General features: G+C 38.5%; 1 protein-coding gene across 1 annotated transcript in view; it reads left to right on the forward strand.

The window, feature by feature from the left end:
• Nucleotides 1-251: 251 nt before the first annotated feature.
• CRISPLD1 (cysteine rich secretory protein LCCL domain containing 1) overlaps nucleotides 252-21185 on the forward strand; it is a 44592-nt gene continuing 23658 nt past the window's right edge. Inside the window, exons 1-2 of the mRNA XM_032421871.1 lie at nucleotides 252-698; nucleotides 1618-1990. Coding sequence (XP_032277762.1) covers nucleotides 1733-1990 — 258 coding nt within the window. The 5' untranslated portion in view covers nucleotides 252-698; nucleotides 1618-1732. The remainder of the gene's footprint in view (nucleotides 699-1617; nucleotides 1991-21185) is intronic.

A 21185-nucleotide genomic window follows, 5' to 3' on the forward strand; every position in this document is an offset into this window, starting at 1 on the left:
CCTCTGGAAGCAGAGGAGCTGTGAGGGGCGGGAGGAGTTGGGGCCCTCCTTACACACGCCTCCCCCAGGGTCCTGACCGGCACGCCGGGCCTCTGAAGCCCAAATCACGCCCACAAAGGCCAAGCGTCCAGGCTTCGCGGGGCCGGGGGAGAAGCAGAGCGGCTGCTCCCTGCTCCGCAGCAGGCAGCGGGCCAGGCTGGGTAGAGGTGGGGGTGGGCGAGGAGGGGCGCTCACGTCACGTGCGCGCGCAGGGACCGCAATAAATGCCCGGGAGCTCGCGGGAGCGGCGGAAGCGCTCGGCGCCTGCTCTGCGCACCGCGGCTGCACCGAGCGGGAGCGCGAGGTCGCCGGCGGCCTTCGCTTCCCAGCCCCGCTCCTGTCCCCGCCCCTTGCTCCTGCGGAGAGCGCTTGCAGGAGCTCGGGCACCCACCCTGGCTAGCTAGCCGGGCCGCTCCCTTTCAGCCCGAATTTCAGGCTCTAACTTCGGAGCGCTTCGCCTGCTGCAGGACCTAACGAGCCGCGAAGGCCCAGGCTCGCGTCCACCCTCAGTCAGCGCCCTCGTCGCCCCAGGACGCGCCGCGTCCCGGTCTTTCCCGACCCGACTGTGTGTGTGCAGTCGCGTGCGGAGGCTGGGGCGGCTGCGGGAGGCCGGCCGTGGTGTTCTGCTCCGCTCTCGTAGGGAACTTCACGCTGGAGAGGTAAGGGCATTTCTAAAACTCATCGCCGAGTCGTCAGGCTCCCACCTTTTCCCATCTACTTTTTTTTTTTTTTCCCAAAACCCCACTTAAAAAAAAAAAAAAGCCAACTTGTAGAGAATGGGCGGACACGGGGGTGAGTGCGCTGCTTGGAAAGCTGCAGCGATGGAGATCTGCGGATGCTTGTGCTTTCAAGTGACTGTGGGTTTCACCTCCTCCTCCTCCTCCTGTCGCGCGCTTTCCGTTTGGGTTATGAAGAGTGTGCGCCTGCGGCGTGTGGGAGGAAAAGCTGAAGTTAGTGGTGAACTGTTAGCTCTATCGGGTGCGGGCCACAGGCTGGGCTCACACTTCCCAGGAAATAATGATTGAATTCTTCTTGCCCTGCGCCTGGTTAAGAGGAGACTTCCTCCCAGACCATTCTTTGGCATTAGTTCCGTGGGCCCTCTAGATGTACCCATGGATACATGAATGAATGACATTTTGTACTTTAAAACATGCACCTCAATTTCAGCATGTTGTGGACATTCTGACTGTCTGCGAACTGGATATAGGACACTGGTATAAAATAATACCTTAGTACAGAGAAACATGGACCTCTAGATTGGTAGAAAACCCTGTAGGTAGATAATACCCTTTGCAGGCTGTATGTAATATATAGCCATCTAAAGCCTTTCAATTCAGAAATTGATTTCAGACTTGGACTCTTCGGGGCTACTTTTGCCATTTATTTTGGCCTCACGCATGTTATCTTGGTACATATAGTTGCTTATTTTGTGAAAATAACGCAATGTGAAAAGTCCTCTGGAGGAAAAATGGATTGGAGATAGGTATTTCAAAAAGTGCATGTCCATTTGTTGGCATTATAGAAACAAATCAAACTGTCACACTTCCTTTGTAACTGTTATTTTACTTTTGTTATTAGAAAATTAGTATCTGCCTCGATTTTCGCCTTAATCACACTGCATGTCGTGATAGCCAAAAGGAGTGGAAGAGCCTGTCTTGGAGATTTTCCCGGGGAAATCCTGAGATCATTCATTATGAAGTGTACGGCGCAGGAGTGGCTCAGAGTAACCACAGTGCTATTCATGGCTAGAGCAATTCCAGCCATGGTAGTTCCTAATGCTACTTTATTGGAGAAACTTTTGGAAAAGTACATGGATGAGGATGGTGAGTGGTGGATGGCCAAGCAAAGAGGGAAAAGGGCCATCACAGACAATGACATGCAGAGTATCTTGGACCTTCATAACAAATTACGAAGTCAGGTGTATCCAACAGCATCTAATATGCAGTATATGGTAAGGAAATTTTTCGAATGGTATGTACAAAAAATGTTTATTAATGCTTTCAGTCTTCCTGGTTAAATTCCCTCATGCTATTATTTAATCTTTACCATTTGTCCTGTATGAAATTTTTAAAAAAAGAGATTTTCTTGGGGAGTATCTTCCTCTGCATATTTTTTTATCAGTGTTCCCTTTATTCTAAGAGCTCTTTGAATTTCAGAGTAGAATTAAATATCTTCAGATGCAATGTTCCTACTAAAAGTCCTAAATTCTACTCTTACCAGGAAGATTCCTATACTGAAAATGCTGAACAGCTGACACATTTGCTTTTAAGTGACTTAGTAGAACAATTGCTTCCTAATTCCTAACTGATGGAACTTACGAATGGTGGATCTGAAAAAATCAGGGACCAATAATTTAAAGCAGTTTTCTGGATTGTTGATAACTTTCCAATGGGTCCTTGCTTCTTACCAATATGTAAATGACCCACTGTAAAGGGTATGTTTCTGTGGTTGCTTTATGTTAAGCAGTGCTTTGGCAATGACTTTTTTTTCTTGTGGGTTTATTTGTGCACTTTGACATGTGAAAACAAGCCTGGACAAAGATTAAAATAAATATGTGACTTATCCATAATAACCTCATATTTATTTTTAGAATAAAGTAACAAATTTGGGAAACAAACTTACATTATTATTATTATTTTTATTTATTATTATTTTTAGAGAGGTAGGGAGAGGGAGCAAGAGAATCTTAAGCAGGCTCCCTGCCCAAAGTGGAGTCGGACGCGGGGCTCGATCTCATGACCCTGAGATTATGACCTTAGCCGAAATCAAGAGTCAGACACTTAATCAACTGAGCCACCCAGCCATCCCACAAACTTATTCTTTAAAGGCTATTAGGATGTTACTCATTAATGTATTACTCTATACCTTAAATATGGAGAAAAATTTTCAAATATCTATTACACTAAAATTAGGAATGTACTAGCAAAAACTGATAAGTAATCATTGGTGATAGCAACGTTTATACAGTGAACCTTGGGAATCGCATTTCTCCTTTGGATACGTTGTAGGGTATAGTTAATTTTAATGCATTCTAGTTTTCTTCTTTCTGTATTCACATTAGTGCTGATGGATATTCTCTAGGCAACTTTTATGATATATGGAAGTTCTAAGTTCACATTACCCATTACAAAGTATAGCTTATTATTTTAGCTTTCACTAGAAAAATTTACCCTGAAGAAAGTAGGTAGCACTCAAGAGAACTCATCAGAGGTTAAGAATTAGGGCCTGGCAATCAGGCGGTCTGGGTTTAAATTCTGGCACTGATACCCATTAGCTGTGTGACTTAGGGCAACTTAATTTCTATTTCCGTTCCCTCATGTCTAGCATGTGTACTCACCTCAGAGGGTTGTTGTGGGGATTGAATGAGATGACCTATGTAAAGTTTAGCTCATTATCAGGCATATTGTAAGGTCTTAGTAAATGTGACTATGACCGATAGTTAATTTTACGTCTTCCCATAGTGTTTAAATAAAATACCTAAGGAAATTGTTAGCTCTTTTAAAAATTCTTTGCAGGCTATGACATCTGTAATGTCTCACATTTCGGTTTTTTTTGTATTTTAAAGCATTTGTCCAAAGTAAAAAATTCTATGACTTCTTCATTTGTGAGCTTTCAAACAGCATGAGCCAATTACGGAGCCTTTCCAAGTAGGCCACCTTATGCTTATTCCATGTGGATAGGTATTCCATTGCTTTATTTAAAATAAGGAAGAACTTGGGAGTTTGAACCCACAAAAAGAAACCTGAGAATATTTGTGTGTTTTTTAAGTAATATGGAAATAATGAAAGAACAGTTCTGTGATTCGTTTTCATGTCTTACTTCCAAAGAAAATAACTGCCTATTGTATGATGTCTAGTCTGGGGTGTTTATAGGAGTTTCTTTTTAGTTTCACTGGTTTCATTCTATCCTTGAAATGTAGATTTAGAAACCAGCCAGGGTTTATGTTGTGTTGCCCTTAGATACTATTAGCACTGGAACTGTGTCTTGGCCATTAGCTGGGCTGCAAAGGACTTCATTGCCCAACTGTACTGGAACACGTTTTCTAGAATACACATTTAAGGGGAAGGTCTAAAAGAACAATACTATATTATGTGAAATATTGTTGACTTATGTATTACATAGCAGTAGAAGTATGGATGTTGATCAACCTTGTGAAAATGTTACTTATTCAAATAGTTATTTAAAAGTGTATTTATTCTGGGGCACCTGGGTGGCTCAGATGGTTAAGCATCTGCCTTCGGCTCAGGTCATGATCCCAGGGTCCTGGGATCGAGCCCCGCATCAGGCTCCCTGCTCAGCGGGGAGCTTGCTTCTCCCCCTCCCTCTGCTTCTCCCCCTGCTCATGTTCTCTCTCTCTCTCTCTGTATCTCTGTGTCTCAAATGAATAAATAAAAAAAAATCTTAAAAAAAAATAAAAGTGTATTTATTCTGAGACAGCAAAGTTAAAATTTGGCTTAAAGAGCTATTTCCTGTAAAATCTGCAATACCCTAGAAGTGCCACCACTTTGTCTACTTGTACACTGCATGTCACTAGCCAGTTACCTTATTTACGCTTGGTGCTCATGTTAGTGTACTCTTTGTACTTGAACCAATGGCAGCCAACCACATCCACATTTATTAACATCACATCCCTACCCCTACTCTTATCATCATTTAACTAATAGGGTTAAAAATTGACTCTGGAACACCACATCTTCCCTTGAAGAGCTTATAGGTTGATTGAGAAGAAAGAATAGACACATTTGAAAATGTTCAAGTAAACAAGGGCATAAAATTCTCTGCTAAAGTGTGTGAATAATACCAAGGGAGCACAGAATAATGGAATATTCCTAATGGTGAGAGTTAATCAGTGGGGAGGATGGGGTTTATGTTATTCCTGGAAGGTGGTCAGGACCCTGAATTGTGGCAAAGAGTGGAGGGCGTATCTCAACTAGAGGAAGAGAAACAGGCAAGTGCTGCTTCCAGGGAAACTTCTAGAAGAAGAGCAGGTTGAGGAAAGCACAGACCTGGGGCAGAATCAGGAAGGGGAGAAATGAATTATTGATTATTGAAACCAGTGATGCTTGGAAAGGCTCCCTAATTGGCTTTCTTTTTGAAAGCTCATAAATGAAGAAGTCCTACAAATTTTTACTTTAGACAAGCCTTTAAAAAGAAAGATTACCCATATTTAATTTTGGGTAAGTTGAGAAACTAGAGCTCTTAGGTCACCAAGGGAAACTGTTGCTGAAAGAGGCAATGGATTTTTAAAGGAAAAACTAGCTTTGGCCCTCGATAGCAGCAGGTTCACCTTTGCCTCTGCTGCTTGCTGGTATGTGAACTCTGTCAGTCAGCAACCATTCTGGGCACTGCTTTTCTCAATGGTAAAATTGGTGTAAAGAATAAAACTACAAGCTGAAAGGAGATAAGACATTTGACTGTTGCACATACTTTCTTTTTTTCAGGTCTTTCCTTTCCATGGGTTTTCTTTCACCTTATCATTTGGTTGTTTTATTTTTCTGGTTATTTCATCAACGTGTTCTTGTTTCTAGCTCGTCTTGTAAAACTTTGTTTCCTAGGTTTTTCCTTTTGGCCTTCTCCTTTCCTACAGGATGTTATGTACTCCTTTGACTTTAAATACCATCCGTATATTGATGGTGTATAGTCCATAGCTAATCTATATCTCTATGTAACAATCTTCTCTTTGAGCTTCATTTTCATATTTCTTACTGGAAATATGGGTCATCTCCTTGTGGTATTACTCCACAGTTACTTCAAACTTAAGATGTCTGAAAAGAAAATGAACTGCCTTACCTTTTTCCCTCTACCCTTGCCCGTGATCCTACTTCTTTTCCTGGATTCTTAGTAGATCTCATCAACATCTGCTCAGTTTTCTGTAAGCAAAGCAAAACAAAACAAAACACCCCACAAAACAGAAAATTGGTCCCATCCCCCCAACTCTTGCCGTGCTCTCATTCTTTCTTCCCACTTTCATATAACATATGCACGCAAACATAAATACACAGTTACTTGCCAAATTCTGTAGCTCCTGTCTCAGAAATGTCTTTTGAATTCATCTCTTCCATTTCATCCTAACCTTTGCTCATTATCTCACCTCAAGATTGGTACTACAGCTTCTCACCCAACAGACTATACCAGTCTGTTCCTACTTTATTTTTACTTTAGTCCACCTTCCTCATTGTTACTAAATCTGTCTTTTTCCTCAAACAAATCTGTGGTTGTTACTCAGCTGTGCAAAACTTCTGTTAACTTCTGGAAGCTCACAAGTTGAAGCCCACCTTGATTAATGTATAAAAGGAGGCACATCATGTCAATTCTGCCCATGGCCCTCAACTCCCTTGTGTATATCCGGATCTGTGTTCACACTGAACTATTTTCACTGTTCTTCTTTTTTTTTTTTTTTTAAAGATTTTATTTATTTATTTATTTGACAGAAAGCGGGAGAGAGACAGCGAGAGAGGGAACACAAGCAGGGGGAGTGGGAGAGAGAGAAGCAGGCTTCCCGCCGAGCAGGGAGCCTGATGCGGGCCCGATCCCAGGACCCCGGGATCATGACCTGAGCCGAAGGCAGACGCCTAACGACTGAGCCACCCAGGCGCCCCTATTTTCACTGTTCTTAAAGATGGTTGTGCTTCCTCATGTCTCTTTGCCTCTTTGCTCATCAGTTTCTTCTGTGCCCAGAATATCTGTGCTTCCTGTCCCTTCCTCATAATCTCTTACTCAAGACTAAGCTCAAATGTTGTCTTTCTGCAGAGCTTCCTCTGGTGCACCCATTCCTCTGCTCCACAGAAGGAGCACCACTTCTGTGCTCCTCAAGTATTTTATTCAAACTTATTGAAAGTATAACCGTTTTGTTGCAATTAAATAGTTACATGTCTCTTTTCCTTTCCAAGATTTTAAATTTCTAGATAGGTAAGCATCCTACCTTATTGTTTACAACTCTGTGCCTGATGCCTAGAAGTGCTTAGTAAATATTTTTTTTGATTGAATATTGTTGATGGTTCAACAAATGTGTTGGATGAAGGGATGGGTGGAAAAATAAAGATTATATATGAGATAAACGTGAGGACAGGTAAGAAAGAGGAATTAAAATAATAAAATTTCTGGAAGGTAGGATATCAGCAACACTGGAGATATTGACATAGAAACTGGAAATGCTAGAGATGAAGGAATGAATGTTTCAAATAATTCAATATTTAAAATATTGATAGTACATTAAAAATTATCCTGTAATATGGAGCTACTGAGATAATTATAAATATATTCAAATATTCTGGAATTCAAATACTAAAATGAGTTAATGGGTATTTACCTCTTGCTACAAATTTTTAACATAGAGCCCCTAAAACACTATAGACTGAAATCCCAAGTAGTTCACTGTGATGCAAAGTGTACGTAAGTCTAGAATGTGCTTTAGCAGCCAGAACAATTTACCTGAAAAAGGACACATGGGCCAATTATATAAGCCATTTTCCGCTATTGTAACTATTTCCATGTCTTTTAGGGAACTGTTGACAGACACTCTGCTGGGAGGTTTGGTGGCTGTGCCGGCTTGTTCTCACCTGACATATGGGCGAGACTGTGGGCAGAACCTTGGCATAGCACTTTCCCGAATGTAGAACAAAATACATCTGAATACCTCTCCTTTTGCTAGGCAACCGGAGGCTCTGAGGCAAACAACCGGTGGTACTTTTGGTCCATGGTGCATGTTGCAATAACTTGGTTCCTGTTTGTCACTTAGATTTTTTCTGAGGCCATGTTTAACATGGGAAGTTAAGTTGTTAGTGGTCTTGTTTTTTCCTGTACTTTAGTATAGCAGATAATCATAGAAACTGGACATGAGACAACCTAGTTTGCTAAACAGGGTGAAGCTAGTCTGGTTTCTGCCCTATTTCTGTCTGTAGCCTGAATCCAAACCTGAAAGAGTGATCTTTGTCTTGTGAGTTGCTCTGTTTATTCTCATAAATCTATATTTTCTGGCATTATTTGCCACCTGTTACATATATCCAGAATAAATACAGGTAATGAAGTGATGGCCTCATAACTCACTTACCCAAAGTTCCATGTTTGCATATTTTTTATCTTGCTAAAAGTGGCAGAAAGGAAAGAGAAGACAAGTAGTTTTAGGAGGAGAATGGAGCACTCAAAGCCAGAAAATGCCACAAAATTTTGAAATTGTTGTTGTTATTTATTCCTTCATTCAGCAGATACCAGAGGTTTACTCTATGGCAGGCACCACTAGGACCCAGAAGTAAACACAACAAACATTCTTCCTTGCCTGGAATAGGTGTGAAGACCCTGAATCACCATACTCGACAGATTGCCCATGTGGCTGACACAGAGTGAGGGTGGGAAGTAATGTAGGAAATGAGATCAGAAATTTAACTGAGAAGGACAGATTTAGATCATTGTAGAAACTCACTTTCAGTCTGAGCAGTAAGAAACCATTTGAACTGTTTAAACAGAGGAATAGTATGATCTTGAACTTACACAGAATCATCTGGCTTTGTTGAGAACAGAAATTAGGTGGTGCAAGGTGGGGCAAAAGTGTGAGCAGGGAGGCAAAACTATTGCAATAATCCATCTAATACTGATAACTGGTAGCCACGAAGGTGGTGAGAAGTGGCAAGAGTGTGAATACACACTAAAACCCCTTTGTAATCATAACATCAATCTTGAAAAGTTCAAGGAAGCCTTGTTGCAAGATTACTGAAATTGCCTTGGTGAGCTAGGCAGCCAGTAGGCTGGGAGTTTCTGCATCTAATGCAAGATCTAAATCCAGTCAATTCCTGGCTGCAGTTTTTTGAAAATGGATGGTGTTTCTATTCTAGTTTAAAGATCAATGGGGAAGATTCTGTATCTTTCAACTTGTAGTGGCTTCCTAATGGTTACAGAGATCCCAGAAGTCACCCAGTTACTTGATACCCATTTTGCCAACAAATTCCAAGAGATTAGAGGAGGTGAAACCAACCTCTGCCTTCTCACTTCCCAGGATAAGGATGCCTGCTGTTTTCCCACATGGTTTTCTCTCCTCTCCTCTCCCAAAAAGCCAGTCTACTCTTTCACTCCCTCTATTAACAATGGAAGATGAGACCTTTAGCATGAGAAGCAGAACAGGACAGTGGCCTCGTTCTTGTCCATCACCAGTTTCTTTATAATGGGGTATATCATTAGGATTTTATTTCATTTTGGAGTTAACAGATTTTGGATGTGGTGTATGGCTGTATAGTTTTTGCCTGAGGAACTAGAAGTATTGGAGTTACCATATTTTTAAGACAGGGAAGAATGTAGATAGATCAACTTTTGGTAGAGAAAGCTTGGGCTCAATTTTGGACATATTAAACTTAAGATTTAGCTTAAATATCCAAGTGAATTTGTCATGTATGCAATTAGACAAATGTGGTATAGTCTAATATGGAACATAAAATTAGCATTTATCAGCATTTAGATAGTATTTAAAGCCATGAAGAGAGAGGAGATCATCAAGGAAGTGAGTATAGATAGAGATGTTTGAGAAGTGAGCCCTTGACACACTTTATGGTGTAGAGTTAGAGAGGTGGGAGAAACAGCAAAGGGAATTGAAAATTAGGAAAAAAAAAAACAATAACAGCAACAAAAACACCTGGGAGCATGATGTCCTAGAAGCTAAATGAAGAAAGGCAGAAATGATGATCAGCTCTGTTGGATGACGCTTATAAAAATTAAGTAAAATGAGGAGCCTTGAATTTAACAATATGGAGGCGACATTGAAAGTCTGATAAAACAGTTTGGGTAAAGTCATAGTGGTCCAAGGGTAGCTGGGCAGAATGGGATGAAAAAAATGAGCACGCACGTTCATTCACTCATTCATCAAACACGTGTGTTTCATTTTCTATGGGCCAGGTGGTATCTGCACTCTTAACTGTTTTCTAACCAAAAATTTTTAACTTAGTTTTAGAAGATGCAACTCAATAAACATGTCCCACACTTAAAATGATGGTCAGTAGGAAAATGCAATTTCTTTGAGTATTTTTTTTTACCTTTACTAAATGCCTTCATTAAAAACAAAATAATCATTTATAATAATTTATAATCATAATTGAGTGACATTGAGTTCAAGAACATTCTTTGCTATCATTCAGCTGTGTCCTCTTACACAGTCCTTTTAGGAATTTATACAACCAAATAATTATACATGATTTAAAATTTAAATTCTCATTTTTTTTTTAAAGATTTTATTTATTTGACAGAGAGAGACACGGCAAGAGAGGGAACACAAGAGAGAGGGAACACAAGCAGGGAGAATGGGGGAGGTAGAAGCAGGCTTCCCACAGAGCAGGGAGCCCGAAACGGGGCCGATCCCAGAATCCTGGGATCATGACCTGAGCCAAAAGCAGACGCTTAATGACTGACCCACCCAGGTGCCCCTAAATTCTCATATTTTTAATGATTTTTACTAATTCAATTAAAGCCAGATATTTATAAAACTGACATATATGTCATATATTATTATGTACAATACATACATATAATATCTAGTTAATTGGAAGAAAATGTACAAATTCAAGTGGTAATGAATTGTCTGGTTCAGGTATTACAGTATGTCTAAGTAACCCTTTCCTTCTTTTCCTATGTATCTGTTGCCTTCAAAATTTTAAGAAGTTACAGGAAAGCTTTTATAATTGATTAAACCAATTTGTTATTGATAACCTTGTGTTTGAGAAAGCATTTAATTCAACAAATACTGATTGAGCATTTTTGTGTCAGGCACTGTTCTTGATGCTGGAGGATACATAAAGTTCAATAAGTTAATGAAAATAAGGAGAATGAGATGATTGAGAAGGATAGAGATGGAGCTAATCCTGTTGGATAGTTGGGGAAGACTTCTCTGAGTTGGTGTCTCTTGAGCTGAGAGCTAAGTTACAAGAAGGAGTCAGCTAAACAAAAATACAGAGATCTGGGCAGAAGGCATACTGGATACAAAGTCTCTAAGTCAGAAGTGAAGTGGGGTTTTCAGGGGTCATAAAGAAGGCTAGTGTGACTGAACTTTATTCAGTAATGAGGGAAGTGTTAGAAAATGAGGTAGACTTATAAGCATGGGCCAGAAGCCCTTTTGGGTTATAGGTGAGGAGAAATTTGGATTTTATGCTGAGTGATATGGAAATCCATTGGAAAATTTCTTGCAAGGGATTGACCTGGTCAATTTCCATTTCAGAAATTATTCTGACTACATTATGGAGAGTGGTCTGAAGGATAGCTAAGGCTGAAAGCAGAGAGGCAGTTAGGAAGCCATTGCTATATTCTGGGTGTGAGAGAATGGTGACTGGGACCAGGGTGATCGTGGTAAAGATGGGGAGAGGTGGGTTGTTTCAAGGTATGATTTGATGGCATTTAATGTGAAGGGTGAAAGATAAGGAGAAATTTGGGATGTTCACAGATTTTACTTAAGCACATTGGTGGATAGTTGAAGCATTTTCTGAGAAGCAGACAGGAGTAGGTGAGGATGAAATCAGGAATCTTTTTGGCCAAGCTTCATTGTGATGCCAAATGTCATCTTCATTTGGGTTTTAATGGTCATTGGGGAGGTGGGACTCGAGATAAAAATGTGGAAATTACGTAGATGTTATTAGGAAACATCTTAACTGACCGAACAAAATCATCCAAGGAGAAGATTTTTATGGACAAGAGTCATAGGCCTTGGATTGAGCCCTGGGGTCCCGCAATATGTAGAGGTTGAACAGAGAGGAGCAATTAACAAAGAAAGCTGAGAAAAAGTGGTCAGCAGGATTGGAGGAAAAGACAGGGTAGACTGGTGTCCCAAGAGCAGAAGAGAGTTCAACAAGGGAGAAGTTAGTGTTTCAGTATTGTTGAGAGGCTGAGTAAAATGAAGAAGAAAAGCCAACAATGGTTTTGTTAACATGGAGGTTGTTGATGACCTTGATATGAGTAATTTCAGTGGTGGGATCTGACTGGAAGTCTTACTGAAGTGGGAAGAAGAGAATAGGAGAGGTAATAGGGAAGTTACTTCAAGTAACTCTTTAAGATGATGTTGCTGTGCAAGAGGTTAAAGAAAGGAAACTACCTATTGCTAGAGGGGAATATGGGCTTTTTTTCATTTTTTTAAAGGAGTATGTTTGTAGGTTAATGAGAATGAAGAAGTTGAGAAAGCACTTGGCAATGGGAGGGAGAAAATATAACTACAAAGTCACCTCATTTATTGTAACAGGAAAGACTGAGGCTATAGGTTCAGAAGCAGACAGTTTGGTGTATTCGATGAGGAAGAGAGAAGAGAATTTTCATGTGGATGCTTCCAATTTTTTCCCAGTGAAATTATAAAGCAAGATCATCAGCAGAGATTGAGAAGGTGGGAATGAAGGGTATGAAGATAGGACATTACGAGGTGGTAATTTTGGACATACTGCATAAAGATCCATATGGAATCAAATGTATGGGATGTTTTGAGATGTTTTCAGCTCATTTCGTTCATAATGCTTTAAGTTTAAAAATCCAAGAGATATAGAGAAGATTTACTATATAGTATGTTAAGATGTTTCTAAAAAACAGGGAGATTTAAAGTAATGATTCCTGCTCTGACTTGCCATAGGTCACATTGCTCTTTTTCAGCCACTTTATGTGATGTCACCTGCTTGAACTTTGAAGACATTTGACTAGGCATCTTCTGGAGATGAGAAAGAGATGATTAAAGGCAAGTTAGTGGGGTTCAAGTTTTGAAATATTCAGATACTACATAATACGGATCAAGTACAGATACAGACCAAATAGTATATTTGGGGTTCAGATTGCAAACTGAATGCTAAATACAGATAGTTGTATGGGAAGTCCAAAAATTAAATTATGGGACCAATCCAAATATGTGACTTGGAATAGTGGGTAACTAAAACTTACCAAAGATAAGAACCCGGAACTATGATCTGGTGAAACTTACTTTTTTTCTTTTAAGTAGTTAACAGAATCAATAAGGTGTGGTTAAGTCAACTACTTACATCTAGCTTATTGGAGAAATGGCAGCATATTTTCTATATTGGTAGCTGATCAACCTCAAAAGCAAAATATGAATACGGACATAATCTATTTAGTAGGCTATGCTGCTTTATATTTTAAGTTTTTAATCGAAGAACATTTTGAAATCAATCATCAGGAAATTAAGGAGAGCAAGTGTTTTCATTAGAGAAAAGCCATTAGGTATGATTTTGGGAATAGGATGCTTTAGTCCAGCATTGCTGAAACTTTAATGTGCATATGAATCCCCTGGGAATCTTGTTAAAATACAGATTTTGATTCAGTAAGTCTATGTAGACCTCACTATTCTGCAGGCTCCCAGGTGATGTGGCAGCACTATCTGGGAACCCCAGTTTGAATAGACTCTAGGCTCCCTGAAGGACATGAAACATTGACTCTGGAATTCAGATTCTTTCTTTTTCCCCTCCTCAACTATTATATTCACCTTCTTCCTTTTTATAAGATAGCAGCTGTAACTACTAATGCAGGACAACAGAAACTTTTCACTCTCTTTCAAGAAGTACTTAGAAACCAAAAAGATAAAAGCATTTGAACAGTAAAATCCCCCAATGCCTAATGTTTAAATCAGTGTAATTGGAGGAGAAATGGAAAATGAAATCTTAAAATTAGCTAATGGCACAGTTTTGTGGGATAGTGACAGGAGAGGTGTAGTCAGTGATAGGATAAACAATAAAGGGCATGTGAGTGAGGAGGGAGGAAGTGGAATTTCAAATTGGGCAAGTATGGAGGGGCAACTAGGAAAAAAAGGGTAATGAGCTATTAGATAAGACCCAGGAATGAGCACGAGAGTTCCTGTTCATAGACTTTCCCATGTATGTTGTTGTACCTCAGACAATATAAAGTAATCCCACGAAGGGGGCAATCCCATAAAGTTTCTGGGAGTAAAACATAAAACTGTATCTTATATTTCCTCAAGACATGGCAGATCCATATCTGAAATACTGAATGATTGACTGTATATGGTGAGATCAGATGTTATCCAGAGAAGGGAAACCAAAGCGCTAGAAGTATGGGTTCCTGGGAGGGCGTGGCTCTGGATTGAGATGGAATAAGAGCATCAGAACTCCTGCCTAGAAAGAGAGAGCAGAGAGGTCTGTTCACCAAGAGTTCTGTGAACACAGAAAACTAAACAAATAAAAAGCATCGCTAATTTCACGTGAGCATCTATGCCATGATTCCATATACCTTGGGTTTTTTTGATGCTGTACACATCTTGCCAAGCCTGATCACCTTTGCACATGTTGGAATGCCTTATGCCCTCCCGGTTTTCTCTCTAACAAATTTCTCCTCTTCCTTAAGAATCTGCTTTTGTCTGAACCCTTCCATACAGAGTTGGGTGCACGCCCATGCACTGCCCAAGCTCCCATAGCATTTCATATCTGCCTCTGACCCTGGTATTTGCATCCTGTCTCTTTCCCTAACCTTCCATTCATTTATGGGAAGGACCTGTTCTTTAGTAATTTTTGTATTCCCCAGCTGAGTGGCTGACAGATACTCCACGCTCAATTCATGCTAGTTGGAATGGGAAAAAATGTAATGAATAAAGGAAAAACGAAAAGATGATTAGGTCTTCAACAACAGTTCTAAAATGGGTAGAATGCAAAAGGATTTGATTAATTTTGTTCTGACAAGAAAGTGCTCTTAAAAATTGCAAAAACATTCTTTTTAATGAAGTATGGTGTTTATGTTTTATTTTATAATTTTAAGTGCAGTGCATTTTGGTTAGGTAAAATCATTCTTTAATAAGTATGACAGGTGGCTAAATTGGCACTGGATTTCAGTGACTTTGAGAGTTACATTGGTTTATGGACAACTCTATCTCATGAAGGGAGGATGTCTAGACCCCTCAGCAAGTATGGAGACTCTTTCAGGAGATATAGGGATCAGAGTGCGAAGACTTTTGCCAGAGCACTGTTTTTGAGATGTAAATCACAATGTGGTAATAAGTACAAATTAATATATTTTAAAGTGCATGTAAATCTTAAAGAATTTCAGAATAGGGCACCTGGGTGGCTCAGTTGGTTAAGCGACTGCCTTCGGCTCAGGTCATGATCCTGGAGTCCCTGGATCGAGTCCCGCATCGGGCTCCCTGCTCGGCAGGGAGTCTGCTTCTCCCTCTGACCCTCCCCGCTCTCATGTGCTCTCTCTCATTCTCTCTCTCTCAAATAAATAAATAAAATCTTTAAAAAAAAATTAAAAAAAATAAAAATAAAAATAAAAAAAAATAAGAATTTCAGAATAAAACAGTAATCAAGTAAGCCTTCTTAGAAGAGGTACATTTTGAAATAGTATTTGGAAGAAGTTATAGTTGTTGTGTGGTGGGGATTCTGGAAGAGAGCATTTGGATGATGAGAACCTTCTTAGTAAAGAGGTTGATATGAGAATATGTGTACAGTTGATTTGAAGGCAAGTACTTAGCAGCCACGATCCTATAAACTGAGGGTTGCAGAAGGGGAGGTGGGTGGGGAGATGGGGTAATTGCATGATGGGCATTAAGGAAAGCACGTGATGTGTGATGAGCACTGGGTGTTGTACACAACTAATGAATCATTGAACACTACATCAGAAACTAATGATGTACTATACGTTGGCTAATTGAATTAAAAAAAAAAAAAAAGAACTGATCCAAGCCTCTATATGGAGATATTTGGGGATGTATTTTTTCTACATATAATGAAAAGAACCTTGTTCAAGTGCAAATCAGACAGACTAGAGCATCATAACCCTACTCATCTTTCTATTCATATCTCAAAAAGAAAAAAATGAAAAGAAACATTTCCTTTGACAAAATTTGACAGTATTCATTTGATTTTTGTAAGTGAAAGTTATTACAATGGATTTCTAAACTTGAGGTTTGTGAAAACTTTTTAAATTATTCCTCTATGTATTTGTGTGTGTGTCATATATATATATATATATATATATATATAATGATACACACACGTATCATCTTACCTAAACTTTGGAGGTAGTTGGGAGTTTCAGTGGAAATATTATCTTAGAAATTTAATAGGAAAAATGGTCTTTAGGTTTGAAAGTTTATTGCTAATAGACTCAAAGCAAAGCTAGGAATAACTTACTCTAAACTTTGTATAATTAATATTGTGTTGAATTTGAATTGTAAGGGGATTATTTACCTTTCCATTGGGACTTTAGGTGGCAATGATTGATTATCTTGTGTTTCAATCATTCAAAATTTTGGATTTGAATTTCTTCCTTAGTCACATGAATATCAGCAGTGTTCCATTAAAAGGCTATGCAAATCACAGCAAATTAAGCAGATTCTTAAAGGAACGATGAAATAAGAAAACATTTATTAAGATCTAATAGGTATCAGGTAATATGTTAGGCAGCTTGTAATATAAATTCTGTGAGATATTTTTATTCTCAAATACTATTTTTTAGCAGGAAACAATGCCTCAATAATAGAGTTCACCAGGAAAAAAAAAATGAGGGTCTATATGCAGAGTTGTGGACAGGACTAAAGTGAGCCATAAGGGATGGGGGGCACCCAGGCTTGAATGGTGATGTCACAGCCTGGTGAGGACTATTGCCTGAAAGAAGGGCTGTGTGACAGGTTACTGTCACCATCACAACGAGGCAGAAGATTCAAAGGGAATGCATAGGGCTGGTGAGGGGGTAATACAGACACCTCACACCCTCTGACTTCCTGTTTGTGTCTCCCATTAGCCAAATCCAATTGGAATCCAGGGGCCAAGAGAGCCTGAAGTAACTTGGTATGTAGGATTGAGCCTTTTGGGACATAGAAAATGGTACTTAGGGACCAAGAATGGCTTTGTGGAAACAAAGAATATTGAACACAATAGTCTTTTGCAGATTTTCAAATAAGGACTTTTGAAAACCGTATTTCTTAAAATCATCATCTTAGTCATTGTTTAATTATTGAAGAAGAAAAAGTTAAAGGCATAGTACTAAAGGACACCTAAAAACCTGATTGCTGTGGTTATTAAACTAGCTTTAAGTTTCCTAGCAGCCAAGGAAAACAGGAAACCATGTTTACATAGCTCCAATTGACTGCTGGGAAGGAAAACAGTTTATCATTCTTGAGATAGGAATTCTTAGTGAAAAGTTAACACAGAATTCTCACTATAGGAACAATGAGCAACTTACTATAGTAGTTTCATTAAAACTGTGTAAACATAATCATTTAAATATTTCTGGTTTTAGCGTTTGGTTTAAATTGAAATTAGGGTTTTAAATTATAAGTTTTGGTTTCTATGTGTCCATCAACTTTTTCTATTACTAATTTGCCTAAGAAGTTTTTCATTTGTTAACCCATCTCTTTCTTTCTGAAAACTAGAAAAGCATCCCTAAGTACAATAAATAAAAGCAATTAATATTTTATTTACTTTCAGGGTACCTGGGTGGCTCAGTCAGTTAAACGTCTGCCTTCAGCTCAGGTCATGATCCCAGGGTCCTGGGATCGAGTCCCATATCGGGCTCCTTGCTCTCTCTCTCTCAAATACATAAATAAAATCTTAAAAAAATAATAAAAATATTTACTTTCAAAACCCAAGTTATATTGAAATATAAATATAAACTAATACATAAGTAGATAATATAGAGTGACTTATTATGAGAGTTTAGCTTTCCTATCATATATTCTTCTAGGCTTGACTTAATGATCAATCTTGCATCTATCTAAATTGTATGAGCTATAAATAAATTAAAACCCGGGTGTTAATTCTTATAAATTGACCCAGTGCTATAAATGGAGACTTAAAGAACTGATAGATGGTACTTTTCAAGTTACTAAAGGATTTCCTTAAATACTGAATCTCCTCAAACATCTAGAACATAGTCTTGAAGATTATTAGCTACTCCTCTCTTAAATGACAATAAAAATAATGAAGGCGTCATCACCTTGGATTAATCACAAAGTTAATACAAAGATACGACATTTACAAAAGTAATCCAAGTTTAGCTTTTTAGAGGTTTACCTTTTGTTTAGCATAGGTACATTATGACTACCCTTTCATTTGAGTTTATATCACACATGTATGTTTGAGGCAGAGAACTTAGGTCCTGTATCTTCAATCCAAATTATTGATTGTTTCCAGGCCAGCTGTGAGACAAGTGATAACTGATTAGTACATACTGGTAATGTATGTTATGCTATGTTTTATATTAGATGCCATGGAAAACACAAAAAAGTGTGAGACACAATTTTTATTTTGAATTCTAGTTTGGGAATTAAGATGCAAAACAATGGATACAGATCAAGGGGAATATATAGTAATTGGTAAATTGCATGTTTAAGAAGATTCAGAGAAGAGTATGATAAATGGAATATTGTAGTTAGAATGACTTCCAAAAGGAGAGAGATTGTGAATAGGACTTTGGTGAAAGGATGAAGTTTAAGTAACTAAGTAGGAGAGCAGAAAAAGGACAGTTCCTTTTGGGGAAAATCTCTAATGGATTCAATTGACCAAGAAACTAGACAGGTGCTAGAACCTTGCAACTCTAAGTGTGGTTTTTCAATGAATGGTCCTAGCACCAGATCTTAGAAATATTATAGTTTAGATTTGTCTCCTAACCTGCCAAATCAGAATCTGCATTTTTTTAAAAAAAGATTTTTTAAATTTATTTTAGAGTGCGCATGCACAGTGAGAGGGGGTAGGGGCAGAGGGAGAGGGAGAGAGAATCTTCAAGCAGACTCCCTGCTGAGCAAGAAGCCCTTCTCAGGGCTCGATCTCAGGACCCCAAGATCATGACCTGAGCCAGAATCAAGAGTCGGCCACTTAGCTGACTGAGCCACGTGAGTGCCCCCAGAATCTGCATTTTAAAAAAGATCTTCTGGTGATTCATAAACTCTTTAAAGTTTCAGAGAGTCAGCTGTTGAGGGTCCCTGTTGAATAGAGGTGGGATATAAGTGAGCTAGTTAAGTTATGGTCAGACTGGGGAGGGCATTGGCAGTGAGATGAGAATGAGATCAATCAGTAGACATTTCTATGTAAGGATTGAGTTGAATTAATGGCTCTGCTGTCTCACAAGGGCAATCTTCCCTGCGTCATGCATTCAGTATCTCTGTATAATATTTAAACTGTGGGTTTATTGAAATCATCTTATGTGTTTATCTGCACGTTAAATTTCCATTTCAAAAATATTTCAATTTTAAGGAAATGAAGAGGCAATTCCCTAAATTACAGGTTGCTAGGGATTTAGTTTTTTTTTTAAGGTTTTAAGGCATTGTTTTAAAGTGTTTTAAGTAAAATACTGCCACATCTGCCTCATATCTCTGTAACTTGCAGGAGACCCTCAGAAGTGCATTGCCTGGAGGTAATGCTACTTTCTCAGTACCTGGCCTCTTTGTGCAGTAACACAGGTGTTCCCTTTGAAATCTGAACCTTGTACATTTTCCTTGGTACTACAAAGTCTTTTCGAGACAGGTGAGGCACAGTAGTTAAACACCTGAGGAAATTTCTGAGTTGTAAGGAATGTGTTACTGCAGATTTCCATAGTGCTTTCTATACCAGATGACTTTATCACAAAAAACATCATACATTCTTTCAGCATTGATCGACTTGCTTCTTTATTTCACTGATGTCAGTTTCTTCATTGTAATTCTGAATAATACCACCAACAGGGAGCAAAGAAGGTGGCTTAAAAAATTTATAATGAGGCATTATATTCGGAATTTAAATCTGAAATCTTGTGAACTGTCAAATGTGTGACTTGCTTAGAATAACATTCTTTTTGGAAGGTCAGGTTATTGCTATCGAGAGGATCATGTTGACAGCTTATCCTGTCAGATTTTTGGATTGCACTTTCTGATTCAAATAGGACACAGCAGTGATTTGGGGAGGGATTTAGTTTTGACACATGATGGATAATTTATAAACCTGTTTTTCCAGAAGTGAAGGCACAGCAAGAATTATCTTTTATAGGTGGTATTTAGAAAGATGTAACTCTTCATGTCTTTGGTTTTCTTCAACAACTATGTTCATGAGCTGGCTAAAAATCCTTGTTCCTTTTAGCTGTGCAGAAAATTTACATGTACGTTATATTTTGGAAATCCATAAAACTATATCAGTTTTACAAAAATGTGTTAGCTGGCTAAAAAATCCTGTTCCTTTTGGCAGTGCAGAAAAATTACATGTAGAAGTCTATGTCTTATTTCAAAGGTTTTACCATTGTGTTTTCGGGATTAGTTGAAGGGAGCCTGGATTTAACTTCTTACTGAAAATATATTCTTGTCACATTCAGTTAAGTTTCAGTTTATCTGTCTTGGACAATATTAAAACTTTCTTTAGTAGGGATGATTCAGAAATAGTTGAGCTCTTCTCTAGACTCATGATTGGAAGATCTGAAACCTTTTTGGTTTTGCAATCTTGTAAGTTGCAATACAGCTTTAATTCTTTTTTTTAATTTAAGAGTAATTGGTATACAATGTTATATTAGTTTCAGGTGCACAACAGCGATTTGACAATTCTATATGTTAGGCAGTGCTCACTATGATAAGTATAGTTACCATCTGTTACTACACAATGTTATTATGGTTTTATTAACTGCATTCTCTATGCTGTACTTTTCATCTCTATAACTTCTTTATTCATAACTGGAAGTTTGTATCTCTTAATCCCTTTCAATTATTTTGCCCATCCCCCCTACCCCACCCCCCATCCCCTCTGGCAACCACCAGTTTGTTCTCTTTATTTGAGTCTGTTTCTGTTTCTGGTTGTTTGTTTAGATTCCACATATAGGTGAAATCATACGGTATTTTTCTTTGAGTTATTTCACTTAGCATAATATCCTCTAGGTTCATCCATGTTATTGCAAATGGCAAGATCTCATTCTTTTTTATGGCTGAGTAATATTCCATTGTATTCTAATAATGTATCTTTATTCATTTATTGATAGACACTTGAGTTGCTTCCATATCTTGAATATTGTAAATAATGCTGCAGTGAACATAGGGGTAGATATATCCTTTTGAATTTGTGTTTTTGTTTTCTTTGGTTAAATACTCAGTAGTGGAATTACTGGATTGTATGCTATTTCTGTTTCTATTTTTTTGAGGAATCTCATTGTTTTTCACAGTGGTAGCACCAATTTGTATTCCTACCAACAGTGTAGGAGGGTTCCTTTTTTTCCACACCCTCTCCAAC

Source organism: Phoca vitulina, unplaced genomic scaffold (genome assembly GCF_004348235.1).
Source record: "Phoca vitulina isolate PV1807 unplaced genomic scaffold, GSC_HSeal_1.0 scaffold25, whole genome shotgun sequence".
Lineage (NCBI taxonomy): Eukaryota > Metazoa > Chordata > Mammalia > Carnivora > Phocidae > Phoca > Phoca vitulina.